At 38.6% G+C, this 18,048-nt stretch overlaps 1 protein-coding gene across 15 annotated transcripts in view; it reads right to left on the minus strand.

Moving 5' to 3' along the window:
- The window catches only part of RYR2 (ryanodine receptor 2), a 246,863-nt gene that overhangs the window by 180,390 nt on the left and 48,425 nt on the right, over positions 1-18,048 (minus strand). For 9 of the 15 annotated variants that reach the window (XM_079969395.1, XM_079969391.1, XM_079969402.1 and 6 more), the window contains exons 3-5: positions 15,105-15,209; positions 9,817-9,837; positions 4,893-4,907 (exon numbers count right to left, since the gene is read on the minus strand). In XM_079969395.1, coding sequence (XP_079825521.1) covers positions 4,893-4,907; positions 9,817-9,837; positions 15,105-15,209 — 141 coding nt within the window. The remainder of the gene's footprint in view (positions 1-4,892; positions 4,908-9,816; positions 9,838-15,104; positions 15,210-18,048) is intronic. The other 6 variants (XM_079969392.1, XM_079969401.1, XM_079969397.1 and 3 more) reach the window with 2 other exon arrangements.

The following is an 18,048-nucleotide window of genomic DNA, read 5'->3' on the forward strand; positions in this document are numbered from 1 at the left end:
GATTCGCCCATAGCCCCTATTGTGAGGGGTCAAAATAGCAGTGTGTGTGTGTGTGTGTTAGGAACACACAAACATAGGATGTTGCCTTATACCAAATCGTAGAATTGGTCTGTGTAGCTGAATATTCCCTACATTGACTGTCAGCAGCTCCCAGGGTTTCAGACAGAGGTCATCCCAGGCACACCTGGAGACACTAAGTGTTGAAGCTGGGATCTTCTGCATGCAAAACACATGCTCTACAACTTACAGCAAATGACTTGTAAAAAAATTAATAGATTTATCAAGCATTCAATATAAGTTTTCTTAGATTTAGATTGTAAAATAGATAGATAGATAGATAGATAGATAGATAGATAGATGATAGATGATATAGATAGATGATAGATAGACAGATAGAGGCGTGTGTGTATTGGCTCCACCTATTAAGATGTAAATATAATTGCCAGAAAATAATAGACAACAGCAAAACCTGTTAGGCAAGAGACCTCCTTGCCAGTCTGTGTTCTTACTAAATTGTAGCACAACCATTCCACCTTCTGGTAGGCTAGAATATGTAACAATTCTTGATGCAAGATGGACTTCTGAAGCAGCTGCTCTTCCATAACCTGGGCAGTGTTCCATTACGCTATTCCATTACCATTTGTGCAACCGGAATGCCTATGCAGTCCGCTGGACTGTAGTTCATTGTGTTGAAAGCCAAGGGTCAAACACCTATTTTTCATTTCCCCTACCCTCAGGTTTTGTATTGCGCATGGCCAGTGCTTTTTTTCTTAAAAATGTTTAGGGCTACAGTACTCTAATTGTCCTACTCATATTGAAATACTTCCCCTCAATGAGGCCAAACTTAGATTCACGAAATGTTTAGGGGTACGTGTACCCCTGCGTCCCCCCAGAAAAAAGCACTGGGCATAGCAGAATAACACGCCCACGTTTGTGTGCTGCCCTAGTCACATTTAAGAGAGCACAAGTAACTTTTTTAAAAAACATATGGGAACCTCATTTCAGCAATATTTTATGATCTCTGCAATAAGCCCTCAAAGGCAATGTACTTTTACAATGAAATGGCCTAGCCTTGGAATTTTGCTGAACATCTCTTACCTAACATAGAAAAATAAATAAATTCCAGAATCCTATCAGTGCATGCTATAGAATGTCCACCCCATACATATAGCTATACAGTATAAACAAACACACAACCATCTCAAGTAAAATAATTCAACACAGGGGGCAATAATTTAAAGCAATTTTGCACTAGGCATCAGGATTCAGGATACTTTAAAAGATGGTGATAAACAGACTTGTTCTCTCTGCTAAGATAACATTTAATAGGAGATGGAACTCTCAGCAGTGAGTGACAGACAGTGCAAAAGCTAGGATGTATATGGAATCTGTCACCATCAACTATACATGCAAAACCAGGTGAGGGGAGAGGAAGAAGGGGAAATTGCTTTATAACTGTAGCTCATGCAAGCAAAATAAAGGCAAGAGAGGCCTTGAATAAATCATCTAAATGAGATGCCTGCATACATTTCATTAATAAGGGGATATTTTATAGCCTCTATTCCAGAGACTGAATTCATTGATAATCATCTCACAATCATTTATGGCAACATGATGATAAATGCTCCTGATTTTAAAGCTATTGATTTTCTGGCGAATGACTGAACATATAGCTAGAAGCATACTGAAGATGATAAATCGGGTATCTTGATTAACATATTCAACACAAAATATATGGTCTACTTTCCCAGCAACAGATAGCTTAGCATATATGCATTTTTTTAAAAAAATTCAGCAATTCCTCAATAAATTGGTAATACATTCCTGCATTGATACTGACAGTGTAGCCTTGAATATAAAATATAAATATTTATCTTTGCTGCTGAGACAGCATTTCTATCATCAACTGCTCTTTTCCATCACTTGCAAAAAATAAAAAAGTACAGTATTGGGCTTAATGGGGAGTGGGAATCATGCGAGCAGTTGTAAAACATACAATGGAAGGTTTATGAAACATGTGATTTTAAAAGAACTATCATCCACTTTCTTTCTTGCATTAACTACATTCGCTCTTGAACAGAGATTGCAGAAGGGACCCTCAAAGGCACTTAGTGTCTGCCTCCCATATCAGCTTCATGATGTCACATCTCTTGCTGACTTCAAATCCTTCTTCAAAACAAACCCTTTTCATGAAGCCTTTGGAACAACTTCCTTGTCCCCATGCCCTCCAGCAACTAAGCCTAAATACATATAGCTGAAAAAACAATATATTATTCCCTTGTCTACCCCTTGCCTTCATTTACTTCCCCTTGCTATGATGTCTCCCCTATATCTGTTATCTAGATAGTAAGACCCTCGGGGTACAGACTTGCTCTTCATTCTTTTTCAAGCAGAGGGCACTATGCAAGTAACAAACTGTTTACCTATTCATTTAGTGCCATTCATGTGTATGGTACAAGAGACAGGTCCATAACAACAACAACACCTGGAGGTGAAATATCCAGATAGGCTGGACTGAGATAAAAATCATGAAATGTTTCAAAGGTATTATTAGTCAGTGCTGATTTTGTCCTACAAAGCTTGATATAATCTGAGCACCCATATTACCAGGACTATCACTCTGAACAGAATTTTTCATGTCTGATAAGATTCTGTGGAGAAGCCTTGGTCAAAGTCTCCTTCATAACACACTATATCAGGTCTAGTTAACTTTCCTCGGCCCAAGGGCCACAATGAGTTGACAAGCACTCCATAATCTGCGTGTCAGCAGAAGGTATGGCCAATACACTCCGCTCACATGCACACACACACACACATTCAACACACACACACAGGCAGGCAGGCAGGCAGGTATGCACACACACTCGACGGGAAGAGATAAACAAGTGTGTATGTGTGTGCATGCACACACACAAACGATAGGTAGAGAGGGAATGGGACCTCCACACTGCATCACTGAGCTACCAAGAGGGCTGACTAGATGACGAGGAGTGGTGGGAGGTAACAGCTGGGGAACCCTCAAGGGAACCCCCAAAAGAGAAAGGCTCAGAGCCCAAGCATTGGTGGTGGGACACCAAGGAGAGGTCAGGGGGAGAATGTAGGGAGGAATGGTTGGGTGCAAGAAGCAACAGGCTTTAGTGAGCAAGGAGAGCCTGTGACAGGGAGCAGCTCAGACTCAGAGGCTGAAGAAGACTAGAGGGGCAACAGGCTGGAGGAGATCCCAGGAGTCTGCCCTCCTCCTGTGACAAGCTCGCCTCCCCACTTGACTCCAAGGACATGTAGGGCGATGCATAGGGCGAAACAGAGATTACAGGTGCCTGATAAAGTTTGAGGCTGTGTGGGAAACAGAGACCTAGAGGAAGCAGAAGGTGGACACCATCAGTCCTGACAGGAGGTATTGCTGAGCTGTATGCCATTTTCTTGAAAAAAAGAATCAACTGCACTGCCAAACTCTGAGTCTTTTGTGCTGACCTGCATCTGAACCAGCTCTGACAGGTATTCACTTCCAGAAGTAGCATCACAGGGAACATGCAGATTTTGAATACATTTGTATTTAATTTGCCTAAATTGTATATTGGCTACAAATTAATCTTCATCTTAGAAACCAGTCGCAAACAGAACACTCCCTCTGGCTGCATCACTGCTGCATACTGGGCAAAACACCAGCAGTGCAAATGTGCCAGCTTAAGTGCCAAATTGGCTCCACCAGAATGCTGGCACTGAGCTGGCCTCACCACTGCCTCACCCCTTACTCTCAGTACACAGCAGAACACAGCCAGAGGGGTCTGGTGAACAGCACAGCCCCACCACACTGTCAGCTACTGCTAGATATGTGCTGAATTGCCACCAAGGTGGAATCTAGACACATATAAAAACTCTTCTGAAAATGCTTTGTTTTAAAAGCCTTTTTAAAAATACATTGAATTTTCCATAAGGCTCACCATTGCCATCTAGTGTCACCTTGTATATTGCACTTAAAACACACTTAAAATGTTTTATTTGCAGCTGTATAGCTGAGTCCCAAAAATGCCCTGTCTCAAACCTACGCAAACTGACTGTTGGAAGTGCAATGATTTTAAGGACATTATACAAATAATAATAATAATAATGCTGCTTATACAGCAAAATAAAAGCATTAAACAAATAATGATTAAACATTAAACAAATAAACTTAGCTGACAACACTGCACTTCTAATAGCTGGATGGGATTTAGAAAAGAGCACTCCAGGCAATCATCTCAGACGTAGCAAAAATGAAGTTAATCCTCCAAGATCCAATCAACATCTCACACAACACAGTAACGGATAGCAGTTTAATAAACCCTGTTAAAAACTAGAAAACTTATATAGTTTACCGCATATTGAAAAGGCAAACCATCAGATTTTTTGGTGAAAAAAATAAACCACTAAAAGGCATGAATACAGAAGCTTAACAACAGAATGAGGAAAGTTATGACAAAGTTGAGGGACAGAAAAAAATCCCGAAAACTTCTGTAAAGTACCCAGTGGCATTTGGTACATTTTAGTACCTCAAATGCATTACAGAATTTTACAGACATTATAGCCAGATTCCATGTATTTGAGCCAAATTTCATAATTTTACCATAATATGAATAATTATTAAATCTGATCCTTAGCCACTATATAACCATGTTTGGCCAGGGAGAGCAGTATAAATCTTCTTACAAATTTCCTTGTTTGTGAATGCCAGATGTTCAGTATGTTATAGAAAGGCTATTTAACCAATTGGCTTTTTACAACTGTCTGGTTAAGATATTTTTTTTAATTGACTATTTAATTGACTTTTACTGTGATACAGAGTTTTGTATCTCTCCTGAACTGTTCTTGGTCGAGAAGAGATAAATTAATTAAACAACAGTTTTCAAGCTTACCTTCATCATAAATTTCTGGAGTACCATGACGAAGAGGAAAAAGAGGAAAAACATTAAATATTATTGCTCATCAGCACTTTTACAATAGGTTATTTTTTTCTCATTATAAAAACAACTTTGGAAAGTTGCATTTCTAGCACTATACTGAGTACTAGGGGAAAAAATAATGACTTTTCAAATTTAGCTGGACAGGAATGTCTTCCACAGTATCAAAGATATTAAAATCACACATACATACAATGATTAATATCATGGAAAGACAAATGCACAAAAATGCGGTGATCCAGAACACTAGTAATTGGTCTGAACAGATCATAAATATGCAAAAACAAAAGTAAGGAGATTTTAAAACGAATCACTAATAACTCATGCACAATAATTCCAAAAATTTGTATCAGTGCACACATGCAGCTCTCCAGTGGAGTTGTGTGTATCCTGAAAAATCTATTTTTTCATCTAGATTTTAAATATCACTGTATCAGAACATGTAAAATATTCTAAATTATTTGCAAAAAATCTGTAACTGATTTCTGTGAGTTATCATAGGAACCAGTGAATATTTCAGAAGGTTTGTAAATATTCCTCGGTGCTCATGGCTGCCACCAAACAGCAAACACAAGTCAGTGAACCTATTTTCTTTTATAATTCATTGGTAATGTAATGACCGTGACACTCAATGGCCTGCCAAATTGCTTCCTATGATCAATGGGATATAATCATAAAATGAAAGAGGTGCCCATCAAAATTATTTTGTTGCTTATCTAATACTTCTGATGCCAACAAAATAACACAGATAAAAACGTACACTTACCCGTGAGGTTTGGATCTATCCTTTCCACAGGGCATGATCCAGCAGATGGCGCAAACTCAGCTGAGTCCTGCAGGCAGGACATCAAAGCTGACTCACACCTTTTCCTTAACTAGGATAGGTTCCAAGCACTTGCCAGTATCCTCAGGTAGGAAGACAACTGGGAAATTGGGAGCATGAACCTCCCACTAGACCAGAGGTTCTTGATAATAAACTTTTGAAGTCCTGCCTACGGCATCCATCTGATAAGGCACCTTTACTCTGTTGAACCATACACCTGGGGAGAGGATACGATAACTATTTTTGTATATGAAAGATTGTGACATGCTTAAAATAAGGAGGGAAGGGGTTCACCAAATACTGTAAATTATGCTAATTCATTATAAGGGGCCCAGAAACTTCAGCTGATACGGAATGTGGCAGGTTCTGTGCTTGTGGGGCTAGGCAGTCTAGGCACATTGCAAGCATTCTGCACTGGCTACCAGTGTGTTTCCAAACCCAATTCAAAGTGCCAGTCTTGGCCTTTAAAGTCTTTAAATTGTTTGGGGGCATGGTTATTTGAAGGACAACTTGCACCTGTATGAACCTGCCTGTGCCTTGATATCTGCATCAGAGGCCCTACCTGCTGACTCACATTTAAAATCAGTTAAATTCACAGAGTTGGAAGTGACCACAAGGGCCATCTAGTCCAACCCACTGCAGTGCAGGAATATTTTACCCAACATGGGGCTCTACCCGACATCCTGAGATTCAGATTCTCATAGCTAGACTGAGCTAGGCATGCACTAGGCATAAGGCCTTTTCAGTAGTGAACCACAGTCTGTGGAACTCCCTCCCAAAGGATTTACACTTGGCCCCTTCATTTTGAGTATTCATAGAGGTTTCTTAAAAATAAAAAAAATCTCTAGTTCAAGTGCTTTTAATTATTTTTACTATTTATTAAATTTGTAACCCAAAGGAGTTAGAACTCCCTAAGGAGTCCAGGGCAGCTATCAACTGAAAAAGCAATATAATTAAAAAATACATTTTAAAACAACCACATACGCACATAACTTTTAATTTCAAGATTGATTGGAACAGTATCTTTTAGCCATCAAGTTCCTGGACAAACAGGTATGTTTTAAAATTCCTTCTTTAAGTTAATAATGAGGGAGGTGGAGACAGAATGAACTTTTGTGGGACCCCCACAGCCCAAAAGCTACAGGACCAAATAAAACTTTCCTAGTAATACTTTCTGGTAATTACTCTGCTGATAAGAGTAAAGTCTTCATAATACAGCCCCTCCAACTCCAACCCCACAGAGTTCCAGAAGGACACCACAGTATGGTGTCAAAAGCCATTGGGAGTTCAAGAAGAACCAACAAAGTCACACTATGCCTGTTTCTCTCCCTTGATCAAAGTTAACAGGGCTTTTTCACTACTAACACCTAGCCTGAAACAAGTCTAGATGAAGGTTACCAGATTTTTTTCTATGCATCCAGGGACACTTTTCAACTTCAGTTGAAGGGGATGGATTTTGTCAGGGGATTGATCTGTAAATCCGGGGACTGTCCCTGGGAAACGGGGACATCTGGTAACCTTAGTCTAGATAGGCTGCTTCCTCCAGCACACCTGCAGCTGATTAGCTACCATTGTCTTGATTACCTCGTGCAAAAAAAGGAATAACAGAGATTGGACGGTTATTTTCTAAAAATTTCTGGATCCAGGGAAGACATATTTAAGAGTGGCTGCATCTCTTTCAAGGCAGCTAGTGTAACTTCCTTATGTAGTGAAGCATTAACCTGTCCCTGCACCCATCTAGTCAATCCCTTCGTCCTCCTAGATTTTATCAGCCATGAAGAGTACAGATCTAAAGGACACAAATTAGCCTCACTGCTACAAAGGCCATGTCCATATTCTCAGGCTGCAACAATGTGAACTTATTCCGCAGGCAATTACTAGATGATGCTTCAGGAACTTCTAACAGACCTGAACTAATTGCAGCATAAAGTTTGACACAACTGCAATTGGACCTGCCACAAGGAAAAGAATCTGTTTTTTCTCCACTCCCCCAGCCAGTTCTGTCACAGGTGAACTAAACTAAATGACACCTACATACATCAACACAAGGCCTGCTCCAGGAACAAAATGAAGGAACCTGGAAAATCCATTAAACTAGTCAAAGAATCACATGCTCAGTAACAACTCCAGAAAAATATAGAATACGGCTTATGTAGATGCTTCCGTATGTTTAACATCTCCCACCATTCTGTAGTAAAGCCTAACAATACATTTGGCCACCTTATGTTATGGATGCTACAGCTGGCAGAAGGCACTGATTTGTTACACTGCTTGCTCCCTTGATAACCAGACGAGACGTAAACAGCACAAAACACTGGTTGGGAGACCTGCATATGTATTTTGCTCTACACTTGGCACTCTCTCATTTGGACCTGCCAGTGCTAAAGTTTTAGCAAGATTATTAAGGGCAGTCATCCTAAATTAGATACAAATATGAAATGAGAAATGTTAGGGGCAAGAGGGTGCAGAGACAGTATGTAATTTGTTGTTTTAATTCTATATGTTTACAGTACGGTATCTAGAAAACAGTATCATTTCAATATTGTTGAACAATATAATTGTAGACTGCTCAAATCTCAAATCTCAAGCATTTGGAAACATTTCAAAGAAGTACCCATCATTTTGTTAATTTAATATTCACTGAATTAATGTACACAATAGTCATAAAATACAATAATATTAGAAATCAGAATATAGTTCTTTTCCAAAGAGAAATTAATACCATTAAGAAGTATTAGGGTTCTGTCTAACTTAGTCTCATTGAGAGCAGACACATTTAAACTGATGAACCCAAGTTAGTCATGTTTATTATCATCAGCGGGTCTATTTTTATTAGGCCTAGCACTGGATACAACCCTAGGTTTCTAAATGAAAAGGAATTCAATTGGGTATATAAGAGCCCGATACTTCTGCTACCTAATTTACACTGTGTAGTAAACAAGTTTTCTGGGTTGGATTACAGTGTGATCCTTATTTTGCTAGTCCATGATTTAGGACAGTTTAATTTTTAGTTACTCAAGTTTCTGAAAAGGGATACAAATATTTGGGGGAACATTTTTACCATATGGCTGGCAAAGCCACAGCTAAGGTGCTGAAATGTGAGAAATATAGTATAGTTCTTTCTTGAATTCTTGTAAAATCATTATTATACTAATGCATTTATTTTTTAAAATATGGGTTTATAACTCATTATAGAGAAGACAATGAAAGTAATTTGAGGGAAGAAACTAAAGACACAGCAATCTGCACAATTAGCAAATAAAAATTAGAATCACGTAGACATGCAAACATAGACTTTTCAAAAGTAGATACCTCTGGAATAATGCAAATAGACTTTCAGTGCCAACATCTCACTATATAAAATAAACTTAGACATGCTCAAGAGATTCTATACACAGAAAATACATTACTTGCATGCCTAGATTTCTACATACAAATGCGATATTAACACACACAAATGGAAGACATATTGTCAAAGGTTTCCAATCCCAATAGCTCGCAGAAATTCATTACATATCAATGCACAGATTTAATTCAGAATTAGAAGAATAAAATGAGATTGGGCAAGATATATGTAGTGATTTGTTTTCTATAAATTCTCTGACATCTGTTCATTACCTTGAAAGGCTTAATACACACTATTTTATAAATAAAACAATACATCAGTTATAAACACAGAGGAAACATTATGGTATTCACATGCATTATTCACTTAAGATGTGTTCAGACAAATGTCACAAATAATGACAGATTTAAAGGACATACATTTACAGGATGAAATTGCAAGGCTCAAAACTACAAGGAAGAATCCCTTTAAAAAAAAATTTTACTAAACAAGGATGAATTAGAATGTATTTTATTAGTCGTATTTTAAGAAGTTGGGGAACTATTTCAAGAACTCAACAGTCCCAGCTATCATTATTAAAGAAGTTTTTAAAAAAATTGTTTTGAGCTAAGCAAATTAGTGTTGTGGTACAGACAGAATACAAAAAACAGACAATTTAGACTCTGTGATAGACAAAGGATTATTTTGGGTCAAGAGAGTCAAGCACATACCCATTTTTCCACATCAACTAGCTGTAGGGAGAAAAAACAAAACAAAAATGAGTTCCTTACTAAATATGGTATTTTGCAATTTAGCACTCACATTTTGATAGAAATACCGTTAATAAGAATGGTTATCACAAGGGCATGGTTTCCAAACCCATTTCTCACAAATGCTTGTGGGGGGAATTAAACGTTGCACTGAGATGATCATTCTGTCAGGGCAAATATTTTGACATGCCAAGCAGGATGATCACCCTTCCTCCTCCACACTCTGTTCCGGAGGGTTCTCCCAATCCCTCCAAAGGCACATTGGGAGCCAGAAAGGTGGCAAAGCCCCAGTGCAGAAGCAGAAGTCCTTCCACTCACAGTTTAATCCTGCCCAGTAGCCATATGTTATTTGTACTGAAATTAAATGCATGTTGTTTTTCATTCTTTTAATAATTTACATGCTGATTAATATAACAAAATCTCTAAGCGCTTCCTACAAATCACAAGCAAAAAATCACAAGCAAAAAAGTCAGGACATGATTTCAAAATTCAATAAAAATCCAGCAAAACATTAAGCAAACATTTTTGCATCAGTATCATCACTAAGCAGACTGATTTGGTCAGTAATTGGTAACACAGTATAAACATAGTATCAGTCCAGGCTGTGTCTTGTTGCGTTGTTGTTGTTGTTGTTGTTGTTGTTGTTGTTGTTGTTAAGTTTTAGTTAGAACTCTTTCTGCAAAAGTTGGATCCACTTAGGGTTCAGACTTCATTATTAGTTGCATTCATTAGCTGTCACTCCATTGCAGTTCTGCAAATCTGTTTCAGCAGTAAGAAACATCTTCTAAACTGTACACAATAAACTGAACTCAAAATTCCTATTTTAAAAAAATTAGCGGTACTTAAAGTACTTTCACCCACACATGCGCCCAATTTTTCTTCTCACAATAAAGTCTGCATTCAAGAGGCCAAAGGAAATCCACACAGAAATGAGACTCTGAATGTAGTTTTGGCAGGAGCAGTGATATTTTTCAACCTGAGGTCTGCATTCCCTTATAAGGGGGCTGCATTATCAGTGGTGGGCAGGGCCAGAGGCAAATGTGCACAGAGCAACAGTAGGCTACATTCCAGCCATGCAAAAGTCAAAAGGTTTCTACACACATCCCTCAATTCTTTATTCAGACAAGCACTGTATCATTACAGTTAAAGGGCATATTCCTCTCAGATGCCACGATATACAAATGCCTCAAGGTTCAATGCAATAATCAGGACATCTATCTAAACTGCCCTGATAGAACAATTATATTTTGGCTTTGCAAACATTTTTGCATGGCTTGTGTAGTAATCTTGCTCTCAAAGGGCTGCTCTAGCCTCCAACAGGTAATGTTCAGTACACTTTCACAGCAGTTTAATTTTGACAAGGAGGCACAAAAAAGTAGCATTCCAGATCCGAGCAGTGCATATGCCCTAGAAGCTGCATCCTAAAATAGTCTTCCCATAGTCCATAACACTGCTGGGATGATAGCTACACAGGGGGCAGGGTGTACCTGCCTTTTCCAAGGACGCTTGGATACAGGTGTCACCCCTTCCCCATTAAGAAACTTCATGGCACAATAATGGCAACAACAAAACTGTACTTCACAGAACTTGATTTTTCCCCCTAGAGTAAATATTTCATGTGTATACATATCAGGCTTATATATTTTCCCTTTTTTTATTCATTTCCTATGAGCTATTACAGATGCAATCTCAGGTGTAAAACCAACTCTGCCAGCAAATTTTATATTGCAACTGAAAGATGTAGATCTGTTTACATAGCCTGAGGTTTTATTTTCTGTAATAGAGGCATGCAATTTATCTTTCCATTTATAATCAAAGTTCAGATCCAGCCATATTAAGATAGAGCCTATATTTTGCTTACAAAATTGCTTTATCCTAAGAACTCAGAAAGCTGCACATACTTTTTCAGCATCATATCCCACATATGAGGCACAGAAAAAGTTCTTGTTACCCTACAGCTTATTTTCCAAAACTTTAAGTATCATATATTATTTCCTTCATTCAGTTCCTTCCATTATAACTCTTCCTCTCCTGAAAAACTGGCACTTCTTACAGGATAGTGGCACTTCTTACAGGTGGGGATTGAGGAAACAAGACAAGGGACAATACTCAGTGTACTAATAAACCCTAAAAATGGGGTGGGTGAAGAGGAGACAAAGCTTCCAGCAGGAAATTGGACAAGGACATGGTTTCTTGCTCACTCTAATTAATAGTATTCTTTATGATAGATTTGAAAAGGAAAGTGTCTTCATGGATTGTGCACATAAGCCATTTGCATTTTATCCTTTATATTAACTGAAAGAATGCTTCTACAGATTTGTGCAGTGTATTTTAGTACTTTATGTCAGCTTTGATCTAAATAAGGCCAGACAGTTGGATATACAAGCAACATGCTAAGCACAAGATTCTGGTACAAATCACAGTAGAACAGATTTATATAATTAAGTATGACAGGGTTTATGGCCAATCCATCATACAAATCTTTTCTGATTACATTTTGGTTATAAGATATTAAACAGAAACTGTTTAGACTCCAAAATATTAGTTTAAAGAAAGATGAGATGATGCAGTTGCTGTCATGTGGTAGTTCACGTGAGACAGATCAAGCGCAGGACTTTAAAGAGGTAACATGCCCATTTGCTTCTGCTGCAGCTGAGGAAATCCATCTTTTATCGCAATTAGTATTAGAACACAGGGATGAGCTCTTAGCATGCTACACAAAGACACCCAAGAAACTGTAGTAACCAGGACATCATAGTAAAAACAAACTGACAACTTGCTTTTCTATAACTGCATCTCAAAATTTGCAATTACAGTATATTTTTTCTTTAAAAAAACAACAACAATGAACAAATAAGCCACCAATGGTAAAATAACAAAATCTTCCTGAAATATTTGAATCCCCTCCCCTAAACATGTGCTGCCTGCAAATGGGATAGCAATGTGGGGAGGTCATATTTAATTAGCCCCATAGCAAAGTGCCTAGTGAAACTAGACACATATTCTCATCCTTTCAGCTCAGTTCTCTGACTTTCACCATGAAGTCCTCCAAGCATCAGAATCTTAGCTCTTTCATACTTTTGTTAATTTTCCTGGAGGGATTTTATTTTATTTTATTTTATTTTATTTTATTGAGGCATTTGTGATCATTGTTCTCAATCCAGCTTTTAGATCGGTTTTAACAGATACTGAGTTATTATAATTAGGGATATCACTGAAGTTTGCCATGTGCAGTCCTAAAAGCTGGGCACTCCTATTGGTAGTGGGAGGGAGAAGCATTCAAAACAGGACCCTCAAATATATAAGCATCCTTCTTCAAATAACTACAAGAAGATTCCAGGCTAGCACAGTTCATATCAAGCACATCCGTTTACCTTTGTCTTGTAAGCTGGTTTTGTACATACACACACCTCTCTCTCTCTTCCATTCAGGCAAACAAGAAGCATTATTAGGGTCCAACGGCACATTCTAGCCAAGCAAAAACACTCAAGGGGTATGTGAAGAAGGTATTGGAGCAAGTATGACCTGAGTAAAGTCCCAAGGGTCAGATCGACAGCATTTGCACCCCAGAACTGTGGTTCTCCACCACTAAGATAAGGCAAATTCGGGCAAAAAAAGGAGCACCCTGGACAGCTCAAGGTAAATATCAGATTAGTTAGGAAGCTAGAGCAGCTTCGAAATCCCCATGACACAGAGCTCCACAAGACCCATAGCTGATTGTGAAGCTTTGGGTCAGCTGTTCACCAAAGCTTTGCCCACACAGTTTCATTTAATTGATTTCAAGGCAAGTAAGGAACATTGACAACAAGTTAGATTTTATTTATAAAGGATCTAACCAATCCTGCTGCCGCTGCACGATTTCTGTTCTCATCCTGAAGCAAAGTTCTTAACCCAAGGTAATATTTCTGGGTTAGCAGAATCTGTAACCTGAAGCATCTGTAACCCGAGGTACCACTGTATTTCCTTCCTACTGCTTTTAATCTACGGGACCGCCTCTCCTGGTTTGTCCCACAGAGGAACTTACGGTCTACAAATAAAAACATCTTGAAGATCCCAGGCCACAGAGAGGTTAGGCTGGCCTCAACTAGAGCCAGGGCCTTCTCAGCCGTGGCTCCAATCTGGTGGAATGCTCTGTCACAAGAGACTAGGGCCCTGCGGGACTTGACATCTTTCCGCAGGGCCTGCAAGACAGAGCTGTTCCACCAGGCCTTTGGTCAGGGCACAGCCTGACCCCCCTCCTCTGGCAATCTGCACAGAATTTTGCTTAATGGTTGCCATCAATTTGATTTTAATTAATTTTTATAATGAAATGTTTTTAGAATCGTTGGATTATTTTGATTGTTGTTAGCCGCCCTGAGCCCAGCTTTGGCTGGGGAGGGCAGGATATAAATAAAATTTATTATTATTATTTATTATTAGCATCTCCTAATTGGTTTTCCTTTATAGCCAGGTTCAATAAAGTGCTTATTTATTTATTGGGGACTCCTAAACAATGTTACCAGGGATTCAAGGTAGTTGTGACACTGCAAGAACTGAACTGCAGAAATTAATCAGACATCTGTACAAGAGGGTAAGTTTGAATGATGCAATTCTTGTTGCAGAAGCAGGTTATTTCTTCTTGAAACCGAAGATGAAATAGAAAGGAAGAAAGGCAAAAGCAGAAATCTATCAAGCACAAGCTAGCTTTATTATTGTGAAAGAATATATGTAAAACATCATTTAAAATGTAGTTTAAAACCATCATTATGCGGTACAGGAAAATCAGACTATATTTTGTATAAAACACTAACTAATGTGTATTTATTTAAAAAAAAGTTATATATACTTCTAGACACAAACACCATATTGATTATATAACAGATATAAAATACAAAATGAGAAGACTAAAGATCAATATTCATTAGAAACCGATAAATACATGATTAAAACTAGGCATAAAGCACTCAAATTATGTAAGTATATCCAAGACTGATATATACTCCATATTTTGTAATGGTCATGTGGAAAGTATTATGAAAACAAAATATTCATACATTTGTTTCTGGTTTGCAAGGATAATGACAGCTGGGGGAAAACATTTTCATATTTGGTTTTAAGTTTTCCATGGCTTTTGGTCATTCAAGTTTTCTTCAATAAAATAAGGAGTGTAATAGGTGTTAATAAAAAACATCAAGGATAACAAGACACTTAATAGAATCCAAAAGCAATTACAAATTAATTAATTAAAAGGCGGAGACATTGCTGCTCACCCCTTCTGCTTTCTCCTCTGTGTTGGCAAGCATTTCCTGGAGGGCTCGCACGGACAAGGACTGTTCCAGCACAAAAGTGCAGATGGAGAGATCCGGAGGAACATTCTGGTTGCAAAAACATGATGAAGACAGCATTCAGCGAAGCACTGCTTATTATTTAGTTGTTGACAGATCATTCCTTACTTACAGGGTGTGTTAACAGAAAAATAATTTCCTCTAAATTCAATGAGACTTACCCTCTGGAGTCTAGTAAATGTGTTTAGGATTGCAGCCTTACTTAACCCAAAGAGCCATCTGAAGAAAGGCAGGGGGAGCACATGAAAACTAATTTACTCAAATAAGCTATTCTAGGAAATTCACATTAATTAAATGAATCTGGGTGAAGATGGGATGGTGGCGACCTTACTAGTAGGAATGCATGTATACATGTAGAAAAAAGAGTCCCTACCAAGTAGTAAAGAAACCAGCCACCAGAACTTTGCTATTCAAGAGAGTAACAGATTGTCAATCACAATCAGGATTATACTGTAACATTATTTGAGATAAAATTCTACTGGCAGGAGAAGTCGTGACTGCATTTGACAGCAGTTGCAAAGTAAAATATAATGATTTTCAGTTTACAGCAGTGCTCCCACTATTATTTAATGTCTAGCACTCACTGGCTATGTTTGGATATATGTTATACCATAGTTTATAATTACGGGAACAAGCTTTTGTGAGTCTCAGGTTTGCATGCTCTCTCTCCTCACCTCTTCTCGCAAAGCCATGGGAAGACTAGAAACAGACAGCACCAGCTTATGAAATGTTTCTGCCCCAGCTAACAAGTGTCAAGGCAAGTTAAACAGCCAAATGAGTTTGGAATCAGGGCAAGAAGTCCAGGGTACACTGCTCTGCTCCTCCTTTCCTTGATCTAAACAAAACCCAAGCTTCTAATAAAGTAACTCAATAAACTACAAAAACAGTTACGCAGACAGAAAGTCAGACGACACATGGGAGCTTTCCAGTGTTTTGCGCAATCTGTCACATGTACAACTATCTGGCTGCCCGACAGAACTTGTGGTTGTGTCTTCAGTTCAATGAGCTCTTGGATCTCCACAAACAATTTCATTTCCTTGAAGCCAAGGTGGCTGAAAACCTGAGAGAGGAAGAGAGGTTTGTGGATGAGGTCTTCAGGGATGTTAGAGCTGTATCCCACTCATAGGATGACAGCTCCAATGTGCGTAGAGGTGAATTTCCTGCCTAGCTCCCAACCTAGCAGTTCGAAAGCACGTCAAAGTGCAAGGAGATAAATAGGTACCACTCCAGTGGGAAGGTAAACAGCGTTTCTGTGTACTGTTTTGGTTCTCTGGTTTTCCAGAAGCGGCTTAGTCATGCTGGCCACATGACCCGGAAGCTGTATGCCGGCTCCCTTGGCCAATAAAGCGAGATGAGCGTCGCAACCCCAGAGTCGGTCACGACTGGACCTAATGGTCAGGGATCCCTCTACCTTTACCTATGATGCTTGCAAGTGTTGCCCCTCATCTAGACAGCCTAGTAGATAGTGCTGGGGTGGGGTCAACAGTCACAGTGTACATTGACATTAATGACACAGGGTAATGTAGCTGTAGGTCCTGGGAGCAAAATGTCATCCACCTGAGTGAGAGGTCTCAAATAACTCAAGGATGAAATTACGAAGGACTGTTGGATCACATGCCTAATTGTGATAAGTGAAGATTATCAACATAGGATAAAGATATCAAGAGTGAGAGCAGAGGAACTAATGCAGGACAAAGGGAACAAATCTTCTGTGGCATAAAAATCACAGAGGAAGAAAGTAGCAGTGAATTCATTCACATTCACATTCACATTCACACACACCCACACCCACACCCACACCCACACCCACACCCACACCCACACACACACACACCCTATTTATATATATATCAATTTACAAGTCATATATAAGCATGCTAAATCACATTTTCTGGCTAACATGCATCTGGCCATCAAATAGACATATGTATAATGTATTACAGTGGTACCTCAGGTTAAGTATTTAATTCGTTCTGGAGGTCTGTTCTTAACCTGAAACTGTTCTTAACCTGAAGCACCGCTTTAGCTAATGGGGCCTCCTGCTGCCGCTGTGCCACCGCTGCAAGATTTCTGTTCACATCCTGAAGCAAAGTTCTTAACCCGAGGTAATATTTCTGGGTCAGCGGAGTCTGTAACCTGAAGCGTATGTAACCTGAAGCATATGTAACCCGAGGTACCACTGTACTGTGATTAAATAGATTAGTGAAGGAAGCAACTCTTAAAAGCCAATAGAATTGCTAACCTAACAACTGTCTGCACAATCTTAATTGTGCTATATTGTTAGCCTTGCCTATTTTTAAGATTCCAGTTAATTAGTTTAAGTGCGTGTGTACACCATAAAATCATACCTCAAAAATTGCAGTGGCTTAATGTTCCACTACAGTATACAAAGCCTAAGAACCAAGATTACCTAGAACCAAACATTCACATGCAAGACTCAAAAACCATAATCAGTACACAATCAAACCAACACTTCTGCTGTAAAGTTTATACACATTTTGCTTTTGGGAAGCATTTTGCTTTACTTAAATCTGGTTCAGAAAGGGATCTGGTATATTTCCTTCTGCTATATAGAACAGAGGGAGAAATTTCTTCTGTCCATGCACTCACCGTTCAGTTATCCATTTTCCAAAACCCAGAGATGTGGAAATTTAGCTATCCTTTTGAAATCAAAACTAGGTGCTGTAATTTGCTTGTCACATAAGTGACAGCAACCCAGAATGGTTTTTATAATTTAACATCTTTATGTTGCTTACCAGTCTGGGTTTTTTTTACTTAAAATGATTTGAATATTTCTTTTATAGAATCATCATATTACAGGATATGCAACATATTTATCTAACAGTTGCAGTTTTAAAGAAATAGTAAA

The sequence above is a fragment of the Podarcis cretensis genome (genome assembly GCF_951804945.1).
Source record: "Podarcis cretensis genome assembly, chromosome: 3".
Taxonomy (NCBI): Eukaryota; Metazoa; Chordata; class Lepidosauria; order Squamata; family Lacertidae; genus Podarcis; species Podarcis cretensis.